Here is a 21840-nt window from a genome sequence, read left to right on the forward strand (position 1 = left end):
TCTCCCCGCCTCCTCAGCAGTTCCTATTAGGGTAAGATGCATTAGTCCCGGAGACTCTGGGCAACTGGTCCTGTTAAAGCTTCTGTACACTGTGTAGCAAGTCCTACACCTTTATGTCATTCTTAGGACCTCAGTGCAAATATTAAAGGTCCTGAATGGGAACATAATCAACATAATCAAGGCAGGGATTACACTTTCTCCTACATATTTGGTATTTTAAGATGAAAACTGGTCTTATTTGTATAGGCAGCAGTGAAACTGTACACGACAGCAGCATGAAGCGAACAGCAGCTCTCTCACTGTGACGATAGTTGTTGTATGTCACTATTAGAGATGGCACAATACCACTTTTTTATGTCCGATACCGATATCATAAATTTGGATATCTGCCGATACCGATATGAATCCGATATAGTGTTTTTTAATCAACAAAACTGTTTTTTAAATATCTTGCTGCATTTTGTATAAGTTCATACTCAAGTTTAAAACAACAACTACACTAAAGCTATTCTGTTATACCTGTATGCAAAAAAAAATATTTCATAGTTCAGCAATACTGATCAATCTAATAAACTTAAACCTACACCATCCTCCCTATTCTGGTATTTTAAAGAGTACTTAGCATAAATATTAAGCAACCTAACTAATAGGGTTCCAACTCCCAGCAACAACAAAAATAAATAAATAAAAAATAGGGAACCACCCCTCACGCTCCACCTCATGATGCTTAATCGCCGTAATCAACCTTAATTTGATGCAGTGTGAAAAAAAATGCACAGAAATCAATTATTTTTCAAGAAATATTAAATAGATTCAACATCTTTCTTCAACAGAATTGCAGACTGCACAGATGGTACCTTCCCAAAGGAAAAAGTACTATAGCTTACTAGGGTATATATATTAGACTTAATAGTTACTATATACAATAATGGACTTCTATTCATTTTGCATCAAATTAAAACTTTGGGTGTCAGATAATTATTTATTAAAAGCTAGACATTTTAAATGAGAATAAGAAAGAAAAGTATGTCTTTGTGCCCCCTTTTCCCTGTTAATGCCCTATCGGCCCCCTGGCTAAACTTTGCTAGATCCGCCCCTGCACAGTTACCAGCGTCAGCTACGTAGAAAAAGATCCTGGAGTAGAAAGAAATATTAAATACATTCTAACAACAGCTGATCAAGCTTAAACGTGCTGCTGTTGTTCAGCCGCTGGTTTCCTCTTTCTGGTGCAAAGTGGGCCAAAAGCAAACTAGAGACACGGACTCGCGACAGAAAAGCCGATCAGCTGATCGTTAAGCAGTTTCATGATTGAAGTAGCAGCAAGAAGAGGCAGTCGCTTGTTAAGCTTAACGCAGGAATGCTTTACAAACATTCAGAGATGGACTTACACACTTGCTTTACTTCTCTCGGGATAACTTTGTCGGAGATGAAATGCCGGGTTGCTAGCAAAGCTCCAAATGCTATCCAGACCACCGACAGGTCCCGCATGCCACAGCCGTTCTATCACGTGATGCATACTGCTCCGACGTGCTAACGTTCTGAGGTGAGTTACGGCGTGTTGCAAGTTTTGTGAGGTGCTTTCGTGATATTTAATGGATCGGATTACATTTTTTATTTTTCTCCGATATCCGATCCAGTAATTTAGGTCAGTATCGGACCGATACCGATACGTAATATCGGATCGGTCCATCTCTAGTCACTATAGTGTATACCTGCATACAGTTTATTTCTTCATTGAATAAGGCAGAGTGCATCAGTAATACTAACCCCGAGAGCCATAGTGCTGAGCCAGCACGCTGCCTGCACTCAGCTTATCCACTTTCTGGTCCGCACATTAAGACCATCTCACTCCAAGCTGGATTACAAACCAGGAAAACAAGCACACAGCTCTGTCTGTGAAACTGTGTGCACTGATTGGAGGGCGTTTACATTTCCATGATCATGGGCATATTGTCCTGACACAGGAACACCAAATATCATCCTCTAAACCACAGGGCTGGCCTCATTCATCATCATGTTCGCTGAGGCAACATCAAATGGAAAACTATCCCACACAGAGACACCCACTTGTTTCCAGGTCTGAGCTGAGATGAGGGAACCAGCCACAACGAGGACACCGTGAATTATGCACCAGTGTTCAAACAGCTTAGCTGTGAGGTGACTGGGTTACCTGTCATCATTTAAATGCAGGATGTTTATGACACAAACATACCAGTGTAACACACTAAATCATGATATTTATAAATAATTACCACAAAGTAACAGTTTCCCCAACTAAACCTTTTATTTTCACAGTAATAGACAGTCCAGGTCAGAGCCTATATTCACCCTCCTGACACGTCGCTCAGCAGCATCTTGCACTAACACCACTAACTTCAGTAGTTAGCGGTCCTTACTGTGTCTGCTTCAGCTAGGTGCTGTCATTCAGGTGTGTACGTCACACCCTGTAACGCTCAGGGTTAAACACACCTGAACACAGCCTGACCCGTCTGGACGCTCTTTGGACACATGAGGCCAAAAATACAGCAGCACAAACACCAGTGTCAGTATTTGGTGACTAAAACAATCTAATATACTTTTTTCAGACAAGGCAAAGCTGCTAACGGATGCTCTACCAGCTGCAACTACACACACACATCTGTCGCCTCTTACTTGCTTCATATGTTGCAAGTCCAGACTGGCACAGGGCAGATGTTCATACGCACGGCTACAGCAACGGTTAACATTATATATCTCCAGTGGCTCGAATGACCCTGAGCGAGGCAGAGTGCAGCCGTTACCCAGTGTTCTCCTCAGGTGCCAGTGAGCATTAGTAAGACCTGAGGACACTCACCCTGTTAAAGCGTTTGGCCTGGAAGAGATGTCCGTTCACTCGGTAGAGCTTCCTCCATCTTCTGGCCCCCCGTCGGTAGATCGATTCTAGGAGAGAGAGGAAACGGTTGTAGAGCTGTAGCATGATGAGGGACTAATTGAGAGAGGGATGGAGGGGGAGCTAAGATAAAAGAAAAAAGTGATACAATCAGGTAAAAAGTGAGGTAAAGGTCCAGGTTTCATGCACAACATCAGAGTTTGAGCGAGGGGGGAAGATCAGCGTCGGGTTTCTCTACAGCAGTAAAAGCTCACACTGCTCTGCCTTCTCCACGCCCTCCCTCACCACTCTTCAATCTCCTCCCTTCATGTTTCTCCCTCAGCGCCTCCATCACTGCTTGTTTTACCCGATGAATAAACTCATCAGTACCTTATAATTCCTTTTATTCAGACGACACTGTGACGGTGAAGCTATTTATAACAGGACCGTGCAGTCAGCTAAAAATAAACTGCTGCTTCATTTAGATGTGTGAGAGCTGCTGCTGTTGGAAACAATATTTAACATTATTACAAAGGCTTTCCTGGGCTCATCAATAGTGTGACCGTCTGAAACAATCCTATCAGACACACTGTCATTAATATTATCAGGCTCATTGAATGGAATGAAGAAGCACTATAAAGACTTCTGTTTGTGTTTATTCTCTGCTGGATTATTTCATCACATTGCTGTCATGTGTGCTTCCATCCTCACACAATGCTGCTTTGTCAGATGTTGCCTCACCTGCTGCACACAAAGGTGTTGATGGCTTAATACAGAGAAACTCTTCTGGTATCCAAACTGGAGAACAACAACAACAACAACAACAAGTCCTCACATTTGTAATCAAACCGACCTGCTAACATTTCCAACATAATGCATGAAGCTGAGTCGTGTGGGCAGTTTTCTTATAACATCAACAATACTAAATCCTCTAAACTATGAAAGAATAAAAAAGAAACGTTACAACCAGTTATAAAAGCCCTGTTTATCAGTGCGGTCTCCTACAACCCGAATCCTCTCTGATACACTCACTCAAACCAACACTGTTGATACTGTATGAAAGAGGACTCCAACCCCCAAACATGAAATCGTATTATTGGCCACCACAGACTGCTACTATACCAGCCACCGCAGTGAGAGGGGTTATATGCATATAGCAGCTATGGGTGAGAAGCACCGAGTAGCTCACTGCAATAACAGTAATAATAGAAGACAGCTACAGCACAGTGGGAACAACAGTATGGAGCCAGCCCTGGGAGAACAGAGCAGAAGTGGACTGGTTAATGCACAGTCACCAATGACAGACGGACCTGCTGAGCTGAGGATGAAGATTGTGGTGAGACTCAGGTAAGACCCCAACAAAGAGCACAAAGTCCTCGTGCAGACACTTGCATATGTTGCCTCACAGATCACTCCTAGTACCAGGTGTCCATGAGTGTGGCTCTAGAAGCTGCCAAACACAGGCTCACAGCTCCGGCCAAGAGAATAAATCACCTGTTCTCCAAAGACCCATCCAGGCTGCACCATCATCCAACAAGGGAATAATAGCAGAGTCACCCAGAGACAAAAAAAGTCACCATCCAGTCCTCACACTGACTTCCAAACTGGTGACATCATCGGGATTTAAGCCTTTAGTCAGAAGACGACACCGTTTCCACGGACTGCTACACCACTCAACACGCTGTAGTCATTTTTACTATGGCTGAGTTCACCATGAGTGTCATTAACTCATCAAAATGTATGCTGACAGTTAGCATTACACCAGTGAATATTACCTGTGACCAGTTCATTAAAACAAAAGCAGAAATAAGCATGATGACATCTTACACCCACAAAGCTGATCTGTCCCTGTCAGGTCAGATACCTTCTCACTGAAAAGAACAATACTACTTTTCATTTCATTAAACTCAATCTTCATAAGACTTCATAGAGTTGTTACTAAAGAGCATAGTGCTGAGCAGCAGCATGTTACACAGCCTCAGGCACAGCCTGTGTGTGTCGCCTCCTGCAGTTTACTCCAACAACCCAACACAACCACCTCACCACAGTATGAGCCACAGCCATGTGGCATCACCATCTCCCCTCTCACTAATTATTCATTAGCTGCTCTCCCAGTGTACCCCCCCCCCCCCATCCCCATCTGTACTAGGTTTCCAGTCTAGTTAGTTTCTCCAGTGATGGGCGTGGCCTAATAACGTCCTCCACTCACACATCTTTTGCCTCTGTTGCCATGGTAGCCCATGCTCATGTTGTCATGAGGATGTCAGAACCTGTCAGTAAAGGTGCAAACAGACGATAAATCTTCTGAAAGCAGACCTCACCGTGGTGCTGAATCTGATTTCTACTCTGCGTCGTGTACACGTCTGTGCATTCTCATGTTCAGCATCACTGTGTGTGTAATATATAAAACAGTATTTGTGTGTTCATCAGGCTAAGGTCCTCTACCACAGGCCAGGCAGTGTGAGGGATCTGTGCAGCTGCTCCAGTTGTTCCTTCAGTCCCTGTTACTCCTCAGATTTTCGGTGTAGATGTTAGCGAGGTGGATCAGTGACTCCTGAATCGATATCCTTATCCACTCTTAGTGCTGAGCTGACGTAGGGGCTGACACCTCTGCAGAGCAGCAGCTGGGACAGTGCATCACCTCCATATACTGCATGCTTGTGCTGTTGCCTTGGAGCTGGCCTCCACGGTGCGTGCATGCTGTGCACATAGATAAAATGGGCACGCTGTGGTCACCATGGATGGTCGAGGTCAGCCACACAGAATTCTAATGTTTACTTTGAATTTCTGCAGGTCGTCCATGTTTACAGGCTTAAAGCTATGTGACTGGCTGATTAATGAGCAGCTGGTGTAGCTATCTTGCTTGCACGTCACTTTAAAGCGTGCAGTGTGGTGCGAGCCTCGTCCAAGCCAAAAATGAAGCGCTCGTTTCTATTTGCACATGAGAACCATAGAAACAAGGACTGAAATGCACCAAAGCATGACCAGCTTACTGGGCATTAAAGGCAAAACTGAAGTCACAGAGACCTCATGTCACTAAAGTAGCCCTGCTGTAGAGTGACTCTGCTATGTTTAATGCACAAACAACAAGAAGCTGTGGCTGCTTTGGGTCTGTGTGAAGCCAGGCTGTGGAGATCTGAAGCACAAACAGGCCTCGCTCTTTACAGTTTTGTCTGTGAACTCCCTTAAATCTTCTTAAGCCCTCCAAAGAAAAAGAGAACCACTGCAGTGTGTTTCCATAGTTACCCACTATTTTCTTCTTACTGGTGGGTGAGGGAGATGGGGATGAGACACCACATGCTAATGTGGGGAGACGTGTGAGGAAACCTATGTGTGATTTAACACACAGCACATGCCCACACAATGCTAAATACAGTATGATTAAATCATTAAGTGCAAAGTGGTAAATTGCAACAATTAGCTCAGTGTGTTGATAAAACCATGAGACAGAAGGAGCTTCAACACACGAGTTTCCTCCTTTGTGCCATACAGACTTGTCGGGGGGAACCTTCATAATCAGAGCATTAATAATAAATCAGGGGCAGCACGGTGGCACGGTGGTTAGCACTGTTGCCGCACAGCAAGAAGGTCCTGAGTTCAATTCCACCATCAGGCCGGGGTCTTTCTGTGTGGAGTTTGCGTGTTCTCCCCGTGTTTGCGTGGGTTCTCTCCGGGTACTCCGGCTTCCTCCCACCGTCCAAAGACATGCAGCTTGTGGGGATAGGTTAATTGAATAATCCAAATTGCCACTAGGTGTGAATGTGAGTGTGAATGGTTGTCTGTCCCTATGTGTTAGCCCTGCGACAGACTGGCGACCTGTCCAGGGTGTACCCCGCCTTTCGCCCTATGACAGCTGGGATAGGCTCCAGCGCCCCCCGCGACCCTGAAAAGGATAAGCGGAAGCGAATGGATGGATGGATAATAATAGATAATAACAGTTTCAGTGTTTTCATTCTCAGTGCACTGTATTTGATTACTGTGTTAACAGAGTGGCTCTACCGCTCAAACTAATACATCACAATCGATCAATATTCAATGGCTGCGAATATGTAAACGGCTTCTTTAAAGGCACTGGCCCCAAAAGAGATGCTTCAAAGAATACACCTGCGTGTAAGCATGTGAAGGCCACCTGTGGAACCAGGTCCTGGTGTGGATTCAGGAGACAGATTAGACTGAAAGCTGTGTGATAAAGCTTATAGTTGGGCTGGATCAGGTGATCCTGAACAACCCCCTACTTATGGTGCAATATGCTTGGGCTGCTGAGGGGCTTCCCATGATACACTGAGCATTTCCTCTTTGCTCCTCTGTGTTTATAAATCGGTTAAAGTATGGCCGTCTCTCCTACAGTTTGTCCCATCTCTACCCCGACCCTCTGTCCTGAGCCTGCTTCTGCCGCAGGTTTCTTCCTCTTACACGGTAGTTTTTCCTTCCCACTGTCAACAACTGCTTGCTAATGATTTGCTTTCTAATACTGCAGGGTCTTTACCTTACAATATAAAGTGGCTTGAGGCAAGAACTGAGTTGAATTTAAAATGACAGCCTGACTCGACTCCTAGCCTCGGACACAGCAGGAGCACATCTCAGTCAGCCAGTGAAAAGATCATGTGCTTGGTAAAGTAAGAGTATTGTTGAAGGAACTAGTAGATGCATAGTGCTGGAGAACGAGGGTAATGTTAACCTGAGAGTTAGCATGATGCCCCTGTCAGCATCGTGATATTGTGCAGTTTTAACTCAAACATTGGTGTTAACCACAAGATATGGTAAATAGACCAATGGGATTCCCCGGTCTCATCCATGTTCTTTTAGGTGTTAAAATTCAGATGAGCAGCTGTGAAACACAAACAGTCGACTGTGGTTAGAGCTCCATGCCTCCCATTAAAGAACCATCACAGGACCTCTCACAGCCCAAATGTGCTGTAAACTCTGCTACACTTCACTTGCACTGACTGGCAAAGCTTCAAAGAGCTGACCTAGTACAGCATACCCCTGAGGAGAACAAGTGTTGCATTGTCCCACATTTCTGCCAAGGTGATAGTAAAAATGGCCCAAAGTGAATGAGCAAAGCAGAGCAGGCGAATCAAACGATACCATACCTCCAGATGCAAAGGCCAAAGCACACAGTCCCGCCATCTTGTCCACTGGAGGGATGAAGACGAGCAGACAGCCTATCGGAGATATACTGTGACTTACGCAGCGAGCTGTGGAGCAGGAGAGCAGGGTGGTACTACCAAATCTCTCCAGAACAGGACATTTACAAGGGTTTGACTCACTTCCAGACATTGTTCCTCTCACTAACAGGAAAGTAGCAGCATATACGTTACCAACAACACCCACCCCTCCCCTCAGACTCGCGCAGAAAAAAGGAAACAGCGAGCTTTAAGAGTCAAACTGATTGTTTTCACTGACTCTTAAAGGAATTAGCAGCAGCGTTCATCAGCGACACAGCGAGCACGTTCTCAGGAAATACAGACCGACTGGGCCAAGTTACTCTCTGCTGCCAGTTTTTAAGGCTGTTACATAAAGCGAGGCTATTATTGGCTCCCAAAGAAGCTGAAGCAGATCAATAAAACAGCCCCGAGGTGTTTTTGACACCGTTAGACCGTCTGTGATAACACAACAGACTTACTGTGCTGGAAGAGAAGGAGACAAAACTACACAACAAAGTCCCATAAAATCTTCATTATTAATATCATTATTATTATGGGATTATTATGGACAACTTTATACGAACTTTCTACGGAATCAAATGAACTGTGACAATATGAACTGTTTATGTATTATTTATGTATGAGCAGTTTTTATTCAGGAGCCACCTTTGAATCTTATCCTGAGATAATCACAGATGCAGGGCGTGTCCTCAGGTTTGTTTGCTGCACCCTCTGCTGTTAAAGCAAACACTCGCCAACATGCTGCCTTAGAAATCTGTGAAAAGTTCTTGTTTCATAAAAGAATATGTGAGCATGGTGTGATTGGGAACTTCAGCCTATGAAACAAATTTAAGCATGTATGAACTTATAAATGCTCATCGTAGTCAACAACACAGATCGTTTCCAGCGGTACCTTCAAAGTAGGGCTGAACGATATATCGCATTTGCGATAATATCGCGACATGATCAAGTGCAATTTTCTAACCGCAAAGGCTGCGATTATACTCTGGACATGTCCAAATTCATGGGCTGCATCCTCCTGAGGCCGCATTTGTAGACCGATTACGTCACAGCGACGCGCCGAAGGCTGTCCAAATTACTACCATATCCCAGAATTCATAGCGCGGCCCAGCCAAACTCCAGTTTCCAGCAATGGCGGCCGCTACTAAGTTTTAAAATTACTCATACTAATCTTTCAGGGTCACAAAATAAACTTTTAACATATTTTCAGGCGAGAAAGTAGTTGTGTAAACATCAAATATCTGCTCGGTTTATCAAGATATCCCATATTTGCAAAAGTGCTTCGACGTTTTCAGAGGCGTCTGCTACCCACCAGCTCGACAGCTAGCCGGGAGCTCGAGGGTTACTGATGCGGCCGAGAACGGCACAACTCCCGGCACATCATTTTCAGATCACCGCGGAGTTTCGCTGCTCGGGTTAAACGTAATATATAAGTCACTTAGACAACCTAAAAATGTTATTGTTGGGCTTTTTTCAGTGTTTTGTTTGTTCGTGAGTAAATCGGTTTGGCTGAGATTAAAGTTATTAGATTAGATAAAATAAAACTTTATTAATCCCCCGGGTGGGTTCCTCCTTGGTTTTCACACAGCTGACTAAACGTCAAACGGAAAACTTATTAAACAGAAGTATGAGACAGTCGAGAATTTACGCCAGTGTCTGGTTATATTTTAGATAGCAAGAAGCAGACGGCCGAGTTTATTAAACTCCACCGAGACAGCGGTGACGCTAATCAGAACTAGACCGTCCAATTTCACGCCTTTAAATTTTAAAGGCGTGTTTGTGTGTGTGTTTATACAATTGCTATTATGTTTGCACTTTATGTGTAATGTTACTGACTGCAGAGATCAGTAAGATGTGTGTATTTTTTATTTATTAGTTTTATTTATTTAATATTATTTTTTAATTTAATGACTGTCTAGTAGTTCACAGATGTCGAAAAACTGAGTGTGGTAAAGCCACTGATTTTTTTTATGTATATTTCTGCAATCTGCACATTGTACTGACTTTCATTTTAATGTTTACACCAGGGTTCCTTGCCAGCACTTTATGCTCAGATGTTTGTAAGCTAAAAATAAACTATTGTGTATGTTCAAATATACTGTTGTGATTGAAGAAGTTAAATAAAAATGTCAGTCATCAATTCATGCATCACCTCATGTCATCATAACAGAGGTCTGTCTTCCAGGAAAGAACAGTTTAAAATTAATGTAATATAGTATTGGCCATACTATATGATGTATTGCTTGTCTTTGTTTAATAATACAGAAGACAAAGACCTTAAAAAATAATCGCATATCGCATCGCAATCGCAATATTGGGGCAAAAAATCGCAATTAGATTATTTTCCATAATCGTTCAGCCCTACTTCAAAGTGTCTGTTTTAAAGTCGGATGCTCAGTCTGTCGTGCTCAGTGATGCATCTCAGCCGTAACATCTGAATAAATGACTTTCAGCAGGAACACAGCGTGTAGAGCGTGTACGGGAACTTAACTAAAGCCATCAAGTCAAAAAGCTGAAATACAGACACAGCCTTACTCCTGGTCCCAACTGAGGATAGGGAGACACTGTGGGTTTGACACTGGTTGTACTGGGAACGAGGCTGTCAGAAAGACTCCCATACTCGCGGCAAAACAACACAGGGGAGGCGTTCAATTAAAAATACTTCCTGTTATTCTCTCTAACTGATATAATGAGATGGATCTCGTTCTTGTGTCTTTGCGCTGAAACCAAATGAAGTGTTCAACAATTCCACTAATTCCAGGATTAAAACGCTGAAACATCCAAACAAGCCATTTCCTTTAATGACATCATCATCGCTGGCACCTTCGCTCAGCCCTCGTGCGACCTTTCTCTGCACACGCCTCAGATGACCCGATGTGCTCCACGCTCACCTTACCTTTGACTCGAATGTAGAACAGCAGCAGGAGCAGCATCCCTCCAGCAGAATGTTCCGGCTCCTTCATACTGGGAATCTCATGGTGCTCTCCTGCTGCTGCTTCCCTCACGCTGCCTTTCTCCTCCTACTCCTGCTCTCAGCCCCGCGTTCTCCTCCTCTGTTCCCTCCACAGTCCCCTGTGGCTGCTCCTCTTCAGCCTCCTGTCACCTCAAATGAAGCTCTGTGCCATACAAACACCATTTTTCCTATTCCTTCTTGCCGTTGAGCATCAAATGTTTCTCACTGAGAAAGGATCACATCACATGACTGAGGCTTTTCACCGTCTGCACCCACGCTGCAGTTACAGCTGGCTGCCCACAAGATGGCAGAGCAAGCTCTGACTCCAGCAGCACCACCCTGCTCTGCAGGCAACACGTTTTACCCTAAATATAAAGCTCACCTCTATTTTTAGTGACTGTGCCTATTGCAGCACATCCTGCATGACACTTCCAGCCCTGATTCTGGACACGGCCTGAAGAGCGTATGTGACAATGTTATTTTACTCCATCATAAAAAAGGACTGTGAGATCAAAACTGTGCTGGACAAAGATAATTATTCAGTTATTGAAAGCACAACGATCATTATATGAAGGTCAGCCAACAGTAATGTTTGTTTCTTTGGACATACGTTGGGTCAGTTCAGCTCTAACGCTTCGTGTTGTTGGTTTGCATCACTGTGTGGACCCCAAACAACTTTTAACTATTATTCTACTGAGACACAGAAGCAGCAGCGCTGCTCACAGAGACCATGAGACCCTTTTCTGTTTAATGCCACACGTTCAAATTCAAGGCTTCTGGTGAAGGTTGAGGCAACAAAATGAGTTACAATAAATGATCTACTTGGTGGCCACATGAAAAATAAATACATGAACAACTTCTCAGAGACGAGAGTAAAAACATTACCAATAGCTAACACTATCCTGCTGCTATATGTGTGTGAATGCCCTGAGCGCTGAGGCCAGCCTATGAGCTCAGCCCTGTTAGTTTTCTGCTCTGGGCCAGTGCAAAAACATTTTTATCAAACACAATGAGACAAAAACAAAGACGATGTCGTCAGATTCCTCAGCTGGGCTTGAGACACGAGAACGATCACTTCCACCTGTAGCATGAAGACAACATACGCGTGTATGCTGATCCAACAGGAAAATAGTGTTCAGAAAGCAACTGTGATGTATCAGGATGTGAGCAATAAACAGAAAACATCTGTGATTTGGCTTCAACACCGTTTATCAGGTAACAGCCTCTCTGTGACTGAACTAAGTCTCTGTTTGAGTCTCTGTGTTTCACATGTGAGCACGATCAAGTCCACCATAAGAACACGCTTGCCTGCCCGTGTTGCAACACCAGGGGAGGCTGAGCAAACATTTTTTGCATTCCTTCACAGTGACGGAGAAAGGTTATACACAGTGTTAGAAAAGCAGCACTGCAGAAGCGGTCAGTGCAATGCTTCCACTCTGAACGAAGACGAGCTGCACAAGAGGCGCTCTGCTGGGATGGGACAGGCTAACATCACCCAGCTTTTGTTCACATGACTTAATACTATTCACTGTCACACAGCTTTATTTATTTCACACTGATGAGAAACAGGATTGTAAAGTAACTTTTAATTTTGGACACCCTGTCAAAGCTAATGAAGCTAATGAAGTTCTTGATTTGAAGGCTGGACTAAAGTTATGGTAAAATCAAAAAGTACACCCTCTTTAAATCCTCGGGTTTTACATATAATGAAACAAAATCATCTAGCTATAAGCTCAAATGGACTACTGCTATAATATCATAACGCCATGCTGCACTAAGTCAAAATGCAGAAGAAGAAAGCACAGCTGTGTTCCACAGCTTTAGGAGCAGCGAGCTGCTGCTAATCAAATGACTTAACTAATCATCAACGAGCATTACAGCCACCATACGATACAATATTACAGTTTGTGGCTTCTTTGTAAGGGTTGCCAGGGGAACGCCTCTGTTCAGTACAGAGAACATGCAGCACAGGTTAGTGTTGCAAAGTGGCAACCCCACAAACAGCACCAACACATCAAACCAGCTATCAAGCACGGCGCTGATGATTTGGGCTTGAATGCAACCACAGGATCTGATCATGAACTCGTCTGTACAACAAAGCATTGTAGAGTCAGATGTGAGGCAATGCAACAGGACACTGATCCAAGCACACCAAGAGTAGTAGTAGAAGAGGGGGTAGTAGAGGGGGGCTAAAACTGATGAAGTCATTAAAAACCATAGGACACTGAATGACTGTTTTACTGTTTGAATGACTGGTGATTTTGAATTTTACAAAGACTCAGTCTGTTTGGACACATATTCATACAAACCTCCATTTGTCTTATACGTAGTCTATACAGTGGTTGAGCTTATTAGATTGCTTATTATTAGGCTGCTGAAACCTCGTAATGTTAAGAGCTGGAACACACGCTGCACATACACAACAATGTACCAGACTACACAAATCTTTGGTCAAATGCTCCTTTGTGTGTGCTTCTTCTGGACCAGATCAGGTGCTGGATGCTGAGTTCAGAACTTCTACAACAACAGAGCAAAGCAAAGTGACCTGATCAGGCATGTGGTGCAATGAACAGAGAAATTAAACATAAATGTGAGTAAAACAGTGATGCAGTGAAGAAAGAGACACTGCAGGGTAGATAATGGGGAAACCCAGAGTGAAGCTTTGGAAACCAGCTTGCTTAGCAGAGCAGCTTAGCCTAGCTCTCTTTGGCCAACGCTAGCTTCAGCAACACTATTGTTGTACAGCTTGTTTGTGCCAGCTGAAGGGGTTGCCCAGTGGGCGCACAGAGACCAGCCTTTTGTGGATTAGCCCTTTGAACAGATGTGCTCCAGGCTAACACTATTTACTGCAGAAGTTCAATAGTGGGACATGCCAACCACTTTAAATGCAGGAGATTCATCAGATCAGATGTTTTCTTCAATTAGATATTTGCAGAATTAAAAGTTAGACACATTTTTATTAAATTACATGGTAAATTGCCTGCATTTGTATAGCGTTTCTACTAGTCCCTAAAGACCTCAAAGCGCTTTACACAACCAGTCATCCACCCATTCACACACTGTGAATGTACAGCTACATTGTAGCCACAGACACCCTGGGGCGCACTGACAGAGGCGAGGCTGCCAGACACTGGCGCCACCGGGCCCTCTGACCACCACCAGTAGTGGTGAAGTGTCTTGCCCAAGGACACAACGACCGAGACTGTCCAAGCTGGGGCTCGAACTGGCAACCTTCCGATTATAAGGCGAACTCCCAACTCTTGAGCCACGATCGCCCCAGCAATTACAGCAAAGTTTTGTTTGGAAGTCAGGGTTATGAGAACAAAATATTGACTTTCAGTTACTCACAATTATGATCAGTTGTGACACCATCAGTATCAACAGTGTTTGTGGTGCTCCAGCTGCAAACCACCTCACCATCACCTGAAGCAGCTGAGCTTCACAACACTTTGTCTCAAGGTGGCAGTAAAGCTGCCTGGCTAGCACACACAGTAATGTTAGCTGCTCAGCTATTAGCAATTACCCAATAGCTATTAGCTAGCTCGGAAAGACACAAGCTAGTGTACTCCCAGTGCTGGTCCCAAGCCCAGATAACTGGGAGGGTTGCACCAGGAAGTACATCCAGCGTCAAAGCTTTGTCAGATGGAAAAAGCAGATCCATCTGATCCATCAGACAGGGATGCAGCCAAAGTTATCATTACCCAATATTAGCTATCTGTTAAGCTGTCATTAAGGTAGCATTGAGTGACCATCTGTTAACAGTAATGTGGGTCATCAGTCCTGCCAGTTTGTAACAGTGTATTAGATGGGGTAACAGGATGACAGTTATTTGTGTTTAAATCTGTTGTGTTTCTGACTAAAGCTGAAAAACCAACAACTGAACAAAGAGTCAGCTGTATGTGATGAGCAGGAGCACAGTACCACCTCACACCTAACAACATGTTTCTGGATCTACACAACACAATTATAAAGTAACTGTCAAACAATATTTATAATACGATGTGAAAGAGTAGGAGCAACGGGGTGTGTATTTCATCACATGTCTGTCTGAACGCTCTGTGAATGTAAGGCTATAATTCCTTCACTGTCATCACATACAGACGCACAGCATTAACACTGTGTACCACTCTGCATACTGTGGCTCCTCTCAAATAGAAAACCTCACATCAGAAGTACTGGAATAACTCTCAAACTCACACCTGCGAGCTGGAGAGGAAACAGTGTGTCACTAACTCACAACAACTTCCTTCACAGCACAGCTTTAGTCTGATTACGCTGACTGTGACAACTGGCCTCTGTCAGCGGTATCATACACCACCATCTTTAACAGGTGTGTTTCATCATGTTTGACAATCAATGTTGTAACACTGGATTATTTATTCATTTTTACAGTGAGCAGAATAATAAATGAAGCTTGTTTTTAAATATCAGGCACAGTCAGCAGTAGGCATCATTATTACTGTCAGTCAGATCTACAGGTAGAACTGTTCAGGTGTATCAGGTGTCCTCAAATCCTGTCACACTCAGGTGTGTTCAGTTTGTCAGGCTCCAGTAATTAAAGGCAGTGTGTAATGTGTGTATGGGTGTTGATCTCCAGTTCAAGAGTTCTTTAAAACAATGCAAACTCACTACAGACCTCAGCTGGCAATGCTGTGATTGTGCATCTACAGTCACACTACACACGTTTCACCTGTAGAACAAAACTGCTGCTTACTAGCGGACACAGACAATAACCAGGCCTTGTGGAATAATCCTCCTGCAGAGCTGTGGTCAGTGTCTAACATGGTTGTGTCTATACTGGTTTAAGCGTCTCTTCATTGAAACCTTGGCTTCCAGTGTAGGAACGTTCTTGTCTTTAGACTTGGAAACAGAACCGAGAACAGCGAGTAGAACACAGAGCAAAACACGTGACCAGCAGCACTGCAGTAAATCAGTAACAAGGTTGGTGTTAGCTGACAGCGATAACCAGTTTATGTAAGACAAACACTTCCTGTTCCTTATTCAGACTGCGTTTCCTTAAAGATTTGGACTTTGCCCACATTATGCCCCTGTGGTAATGATGTACAACAACTGCACAGGTGCAAACCTAACAGGTAACAGGTTCCCATCACTCTGATTCACGCTCCTTGTTTTTAGCACCTAAACTCCTCCCTTTCAGTTTTTTCATGAGCCTCCTAACTCATCAGCTCTACCTGGAGAAACTCATCAGATCTGTCAGAGAGGAAAAAGCTTCAAATATGCATAAATCCAAGCACAACAGAGCCCAGAGGGCCTTTATATGACATGGCCCAGTTCTCAAAGCTCTAATCATGTGTTTCCTGCAGAACGGTCAGAGAGGTTCAAAACAGCTTCAATCATCAGCTTTTAATACAACATTTTCTTATCCGAAGGGCGACGTGACCCAAATTCTGGATGGATCAGACAACTGCTGTGTTACTTAAAGGTTTATTTCCAACCCAGTTAGCAAAAATAAAAAGAGCGCTCCTCCCAGAAGACCGTGACCACGGGCTTTTCCACTTACAAAAGATAAAATAGATTATTGATCTGAAGGAGGAGAAGGGTGAGTGTGTGTCCTAGAAAAACCATGTGTCTCTAACAGTGTCTCAGGCTGAGTGAGTCACTGAGCCTCTGTCAGGCTGACGTGAGATTAGAAACACCGGTCATCAAACACGTATCCAACCACGACACAGTGATATCAACTATTCACATTAAATCATTTCTCAATTTTTGTACCTGCGAGTTGTCCAAGCTGAGACTGTCCTCCCATTAAAACCACAGCTGTTTATTTATACCAGTCTATGGCCGTGTACTGGAGCAGCACTCGGAGACAGACAGCCATCCCCACAGGCTCAAAGGAAATGCAAAAAATTGCAACCAGGAAGAAACTAGGAAAGGAAACTACTAAGGAAACATGAGCAGAGGGCGGCTGAGGACACGAACACACTGAGGATAACCAGACCACAGGTGGGAACACGGCTCAAACTAAGGGGAAACGGAGACAGAGACTATCAAAATAAAACAGGAAGTGAGGTTATTGCTTTAGTTTTGACTATAGTTCTCCCTCTACAGTGATTTCACTGACTGACTGTTAAGCCACTGTACACTGACCCTCCTGCGTACACTGACCCTCCTGTGCCAGCCTCAACAGTGATTAGCTACAAGCCAAAATATCATTTATCCCAAACTGGACGAGCTTTTCCAAAAACACAGCTCTGCACAGGGAAACTGATGAATTAACATATCTAATATTTAACCAGTATTAACTCAGTGCATACCATGAAGTCAGCACACTGAGTCCTTAACAAGCTAACTTCAGCCTGCTGTTCGTCTGTTTGCTCCTCGAGGTGGCCGGGCTCTTTTTCTCTGGTCCTCTGCTTCAGGTGGACTGATGGGCGGCCGTCACCTGCTCTGTGCTCCTGGGTGGAGCTGTTCCTCCATCTGCTCGTCTGAATCAGATCACTGTTCATCGTTCCTGATGCTGCTCACTTTCATTCTCACCAGCCTCCTGCTCTCCACCTCTACAGGCCAGTTTCCACTGGACAGCAGCCCACGCCCTCAATAAGCTTTACACAGGTGTCTTCATCCAGAACATAAGTAAGAGATCCACACACCCACACTAACTGGAAACCCGCCTGACTGCCACCGTCGTTCTCTTCACCACGCTCGTCTTAATATCACTGTGTAAACTTTGCATTTCAGTCTGATTCTTGGGTCCAAATAATTCATCAAAGATCATCAAACTCATTCTAATAGTAGACAAACTGAGCTCCATGATGCATGTATCAGCATTTTTCAGTCAGGTTCATGAATCACATCCAGCCTTCGTTATTTCTAAACCAGCTAAATAAATGGTAAATGGCCTGTATTTATATAGCGCTTTACTAGTCCCTAAGGACCCCAAAGCGCTTTACATATCCAGTCATCCACCCATTCACGCACACATTCACACACTGGTGATGGCAAGCTACATTGTAGCCACAGCCACCCTGGGGCGCACTGACAGAGGCGAGGGAAATCACTGACATGTGTTAGCAGGATCACAGAGCTGCATCACTCAGGTTCACTAACTTATATAAACTGCTGTGTGGTTCCAGTTTATCCAGTTTACAGTGGTGGAAATGTGGCCTTGGTTACAGCTACAGCACTCGTTGATTAAAACCAGAATGGCTTTAATCAAGTGAGACAAACGAGTGCATCTGCATAAATACGAAAAGGCTTTTTTATATGAAAGGTGAGCTTCCCTATATTCATTACACTGAATCACACATTTTGTTTTACGTTTGCTGATTGTGACCCTGACGAAACACTGATAACTCCAGTTTCCTCCACTCAGGGGATTCCCATGTGCACCAGTAGGAAACCAGCTCCCCACCACTGAACGACACACAGACCAGCTGATTACATTAGTTCAGCATCCAAGAGCCGGTGTTGAGCCTGCAGTTTGGACCTTAGCACGGTTTAAAAACAGGGATTATTAGTGTGTGTACATACACAGTGACTCGTCCATACTAATAACTGAAGACATTACTGTCCTCCATCTTTTCTTAGCCCGTCTCAGAAGGTTCGCCTAACTCTTGGACTCTGGACATGAGGATCCATCATTATTCCATCAGAGAGTTAGTAGCATCTGCAAGAACGACCAAATCAACCATTCGGTCCAATCTTACCAGAAGTTAACACTCATCAGTTCAGCAGCATTAACAGGACAAAAGGAAGACCACTCAATGGAGACCATCTTTCCCTGGGTTGGCAGAGACAGGTTTACTACATCAGGTTACGAATCAAAGCATACTGCAAAAACATCCAAGACTTTCCAAAGAGATGGAAAGTTCCTCACTTATCTGAGCCCAACAGGGCATCTGTACAGAAGAAACAAAGAATTTTTATGTTCATGGTTTCTGGAGTCGTTAACTACCAAACAAACAAGAACCTACATTGAAAATGATGTTTTCCCATTTTTAGTGTCTGAAAATGGAGTTCTTGTTTATAAAAATGGCTTTAATTCTGAACCCTGAATCCAATACGTTTGTTCTCCTTAAATGAAAGCACTCGACTGCAGACACATGTTGACTGCAGTACTTCAGGACCCAGCAGCACACTGGTCTCTGGTTCCAGTTCCATGGTAACCATGTGAACACCAGTCTGTAGATGCACAGAAGAACAGCCCCTGTTACTGACACTGGCTTCCACACAGGAAATGATGACATATGGCTTTGCTGCTGATGCCTTATCACAGGTAAATCAAAGCAAACATGTTCTTCAGCCCTGCCTTATTATCAGTTAAATTACTTTTCAGTCCATGCATGAAAACCAGTAACACAATTCCATCAGCTCTGGCAGGCTCTGCATGAAAACCCTCCTGGAGACTGGAAGCTCTTATATGAAGAGACTGGTGCATCATAATCAGAGGCAGGCTGTGTGTACAAGCCTCATCTGTCTGCTCTCACAGTGACTCAGGCTCTGCTCTGACTCGATTTACTGCTGAGGGCAGCCAGCAGGAAAACATCAGATGCTAGAACTTCATACCAAAGTACTAAACAATCACACTGGGCTTCACGGCACCCGGGTCATACAGGCTGAGTGGGAAGACGATGGGATGACACCCAGAAGTCCCTGTGGTAGCAGAGGGGTGAAGATTTATTACCACATGAGGGTCTGCAGGTTCTTGTGTCCCACAGCAGGAACCCACAGACAGTCATGTGGACATCAGCAGACACAAAGTCACTGCAAATACTTCTTTACATCAACAGAATCACTGAATCTCTGCTTTTTATTTGTTACGCTTTGTCCAAGTCCCAGGAGACACTGCTGTGTGACCCTCTGTATTCTGTTCTGTTAACAGTCTGGCCATTAGTCTGTATAATACAGACCCTTCCTGTGTCCATCTGCACAGGACGTACCCTTTGCTACTATTTCACCAGAATATGCAGATAACTGTCCATCACATAGTCAAGCTAGGACAGCTGCATGGACACAAGAACACACAAAAGTATCTGACTGCAATTAAGCCTGAGAGCGTTTCTTTACATATAAAAAACATAAAACAAATCTCCAAACTGAGCTGAGAATAGTTCTGCTACTGTAGGCCGACAGTAGAAGGCTGCCTCAGACGCATCCTGTGGACAGCAGCGATGAGCATGGGAACAACAAGAAGCAGGCAAGCCATCGACTTTTTCTCTGGTGGTTTGTGCACAACCTGCTGCTCTCTGACTGTAAGCTGATGGCAGACCAGCATGCTGTGAGCTCAGTCTGTGCTTCAGAAACACAGCCAGCCTGAGTAAGTGGAGGTTCTTCAGTGATGTGTCAGCGTGACACAGTAACCGCTGGGCAGCGTGTGTGATGCAGAGAAGCTGGAGTTTGATAACGCTGTTATTAACTCATTTAGTACATTAGCAATGACAGCTGACCATGTCCCAGCAACAGTTTGTCTGCACACATCGATAGCCAACTGTCACACTCATGAACAGCTGATTGTACTCTGACACGTTCCTTATGGACGGCTGCTATAAACACAATATAAAGTCTTCAACATGATCTCATCTTTAAACACACGCAGCAGTAAGATTAACCTGCTCAACACTGACAGGGAACATTTTTCTGAAGAAATTTAACTTTGATACACAGTAGTACAGTTTGATGTGTTCTCAGGTGTTTTCATCATGTTTTGTTGCTTCTCTTTCTACAGTGTTGTTTGTCATTTTCAGCTCATAGTAAATAAATAAATAAATATCTACTATAGCAGTAATTAGAGCAGGGTGATATGGCCAAAAATATTTATCACGATATATATTTGAAAATTTGCGATAACGATATAACTGACGATATAATTGATGCGAGACAAAATACAACTCCACAACCTTACTAGCGCAAAAAGACAACCTTCCATTTATTTTCACTTAAACAAGAAACTGGTTTTTATGTACATTAAAGCTTTATAAAAATTTAACAGTGCAAATGCAAATTCCTTGCTGAAAGTTTAACCAAAAGGCCTTTCCAGTAGAAATGTGCTGACATATCCTGAGCATAACCATGTATAATATCCACTGAAGTTAAAAAGAGGTGCTTTGCAACATTAAACTGCAGTGTGCAGTACGTATTTTTCGGACCATAAGGTGCACGGGATTATAAGGCACATTAAGCGAAACAAAGCAGTCAGATAAATCAAACTTTATTAAACTCATTCTTCTTGCTTCCTCCACTTCTGTGCCATTGATTCATTAATGTTGAATTCTCTGGCAGCTGCTCTATTCCCATGTTGTTGCAGTATATTAATGACTAACCTCGTATTGTGGATGGATTATCTCAGTTGTTCTCCTGACTGAAGTTTGGTCCGTTTACAGCATCCTGCCATGTGATTGCATTTGTCTCTAACCATGAGGAACCTTCACGTTAACTTTTATAAGTGGAAAAGTGTTAGTGTTCGTCCTCCAGCTTCACTGTTTATGTTATGCTAACATAGCTGTGTCGCTAACGAGCACGTAGCATATAATTATATACCAGCTAGCCCAACTTCAGTAACCCTACAAACGTCACTGCTGTTTAGTTTCCTGTCTTCATTTATGTTGGAAGTGATAGCAGAGCTGTACGTTTGATTTTTTTCAGAAAACTCTCAGTCAGAACATGCAATATCATGCTTAGGTAACTAGCGAAACTAGTGCGCTAACTTCCGCTAACTTCCTGCTAACTTCTAACTCCGTTAAATGTAATACATTTTGTTTTCATGGATGCCTGGAAGTTAAACTTCATAGTTACACCTGGTAAAGCAGCAATGCTGATCGTTTTATTAAAGATGAAAGAATTTAGACAGTTAACTCTTGGTGATGCTGCAGTGTTCGTTTGACCTGAAGCATACGGAGTTTAGGACCCAGATT

General features: G+C 43.6%; 1 protein-coding gene across 5 annotated transcripts in view; it reads right to left on the minus strand.

Annotated features, from left to right (window-relative positions):
* Positions 1-21840, minus strand: part of prkcz (protein kinase C, zeta) — a 106221-nt gene that overhangs the window by 47602 nt on the left and 36779 nt on the right. For 3 of the 5 annotated variants that reach the window (XM_076878830.1, XM_004545942.6, XM_024799866.2), the window contains exon 5: positions 2834-2919. In XM_076878830.1, coding sequence (XP_076734945.1) covers positions 2834-2919 — 86 coding nt within the window. Of the gene's footprint in view, positions 1-2833; positions 2920-7941; positions 8103-10912; positions 11215-21840 lie in introns of those variants that run through there. The other 2 variants (XM_076878832.1, XM_076878831.1) reach the window with 2 other exon arrangements.

The sequence above is a fragment of the Maylandia zebra genome, linkage group LG20 (genome assembly GCF_041146795.1).
Source record: "Maylandia zebra isolate NMK-2024a linkage group LG20, Mzebra_GT3a, whole genome shotgun sequence".
Taxonomy (NCBI): domain Eukaryota; kingdom Metazoa; phylum Chordata; class Actinopteri; order Cichliformes; family Cichlidae; genus Maylandia; species Maylandia zebra.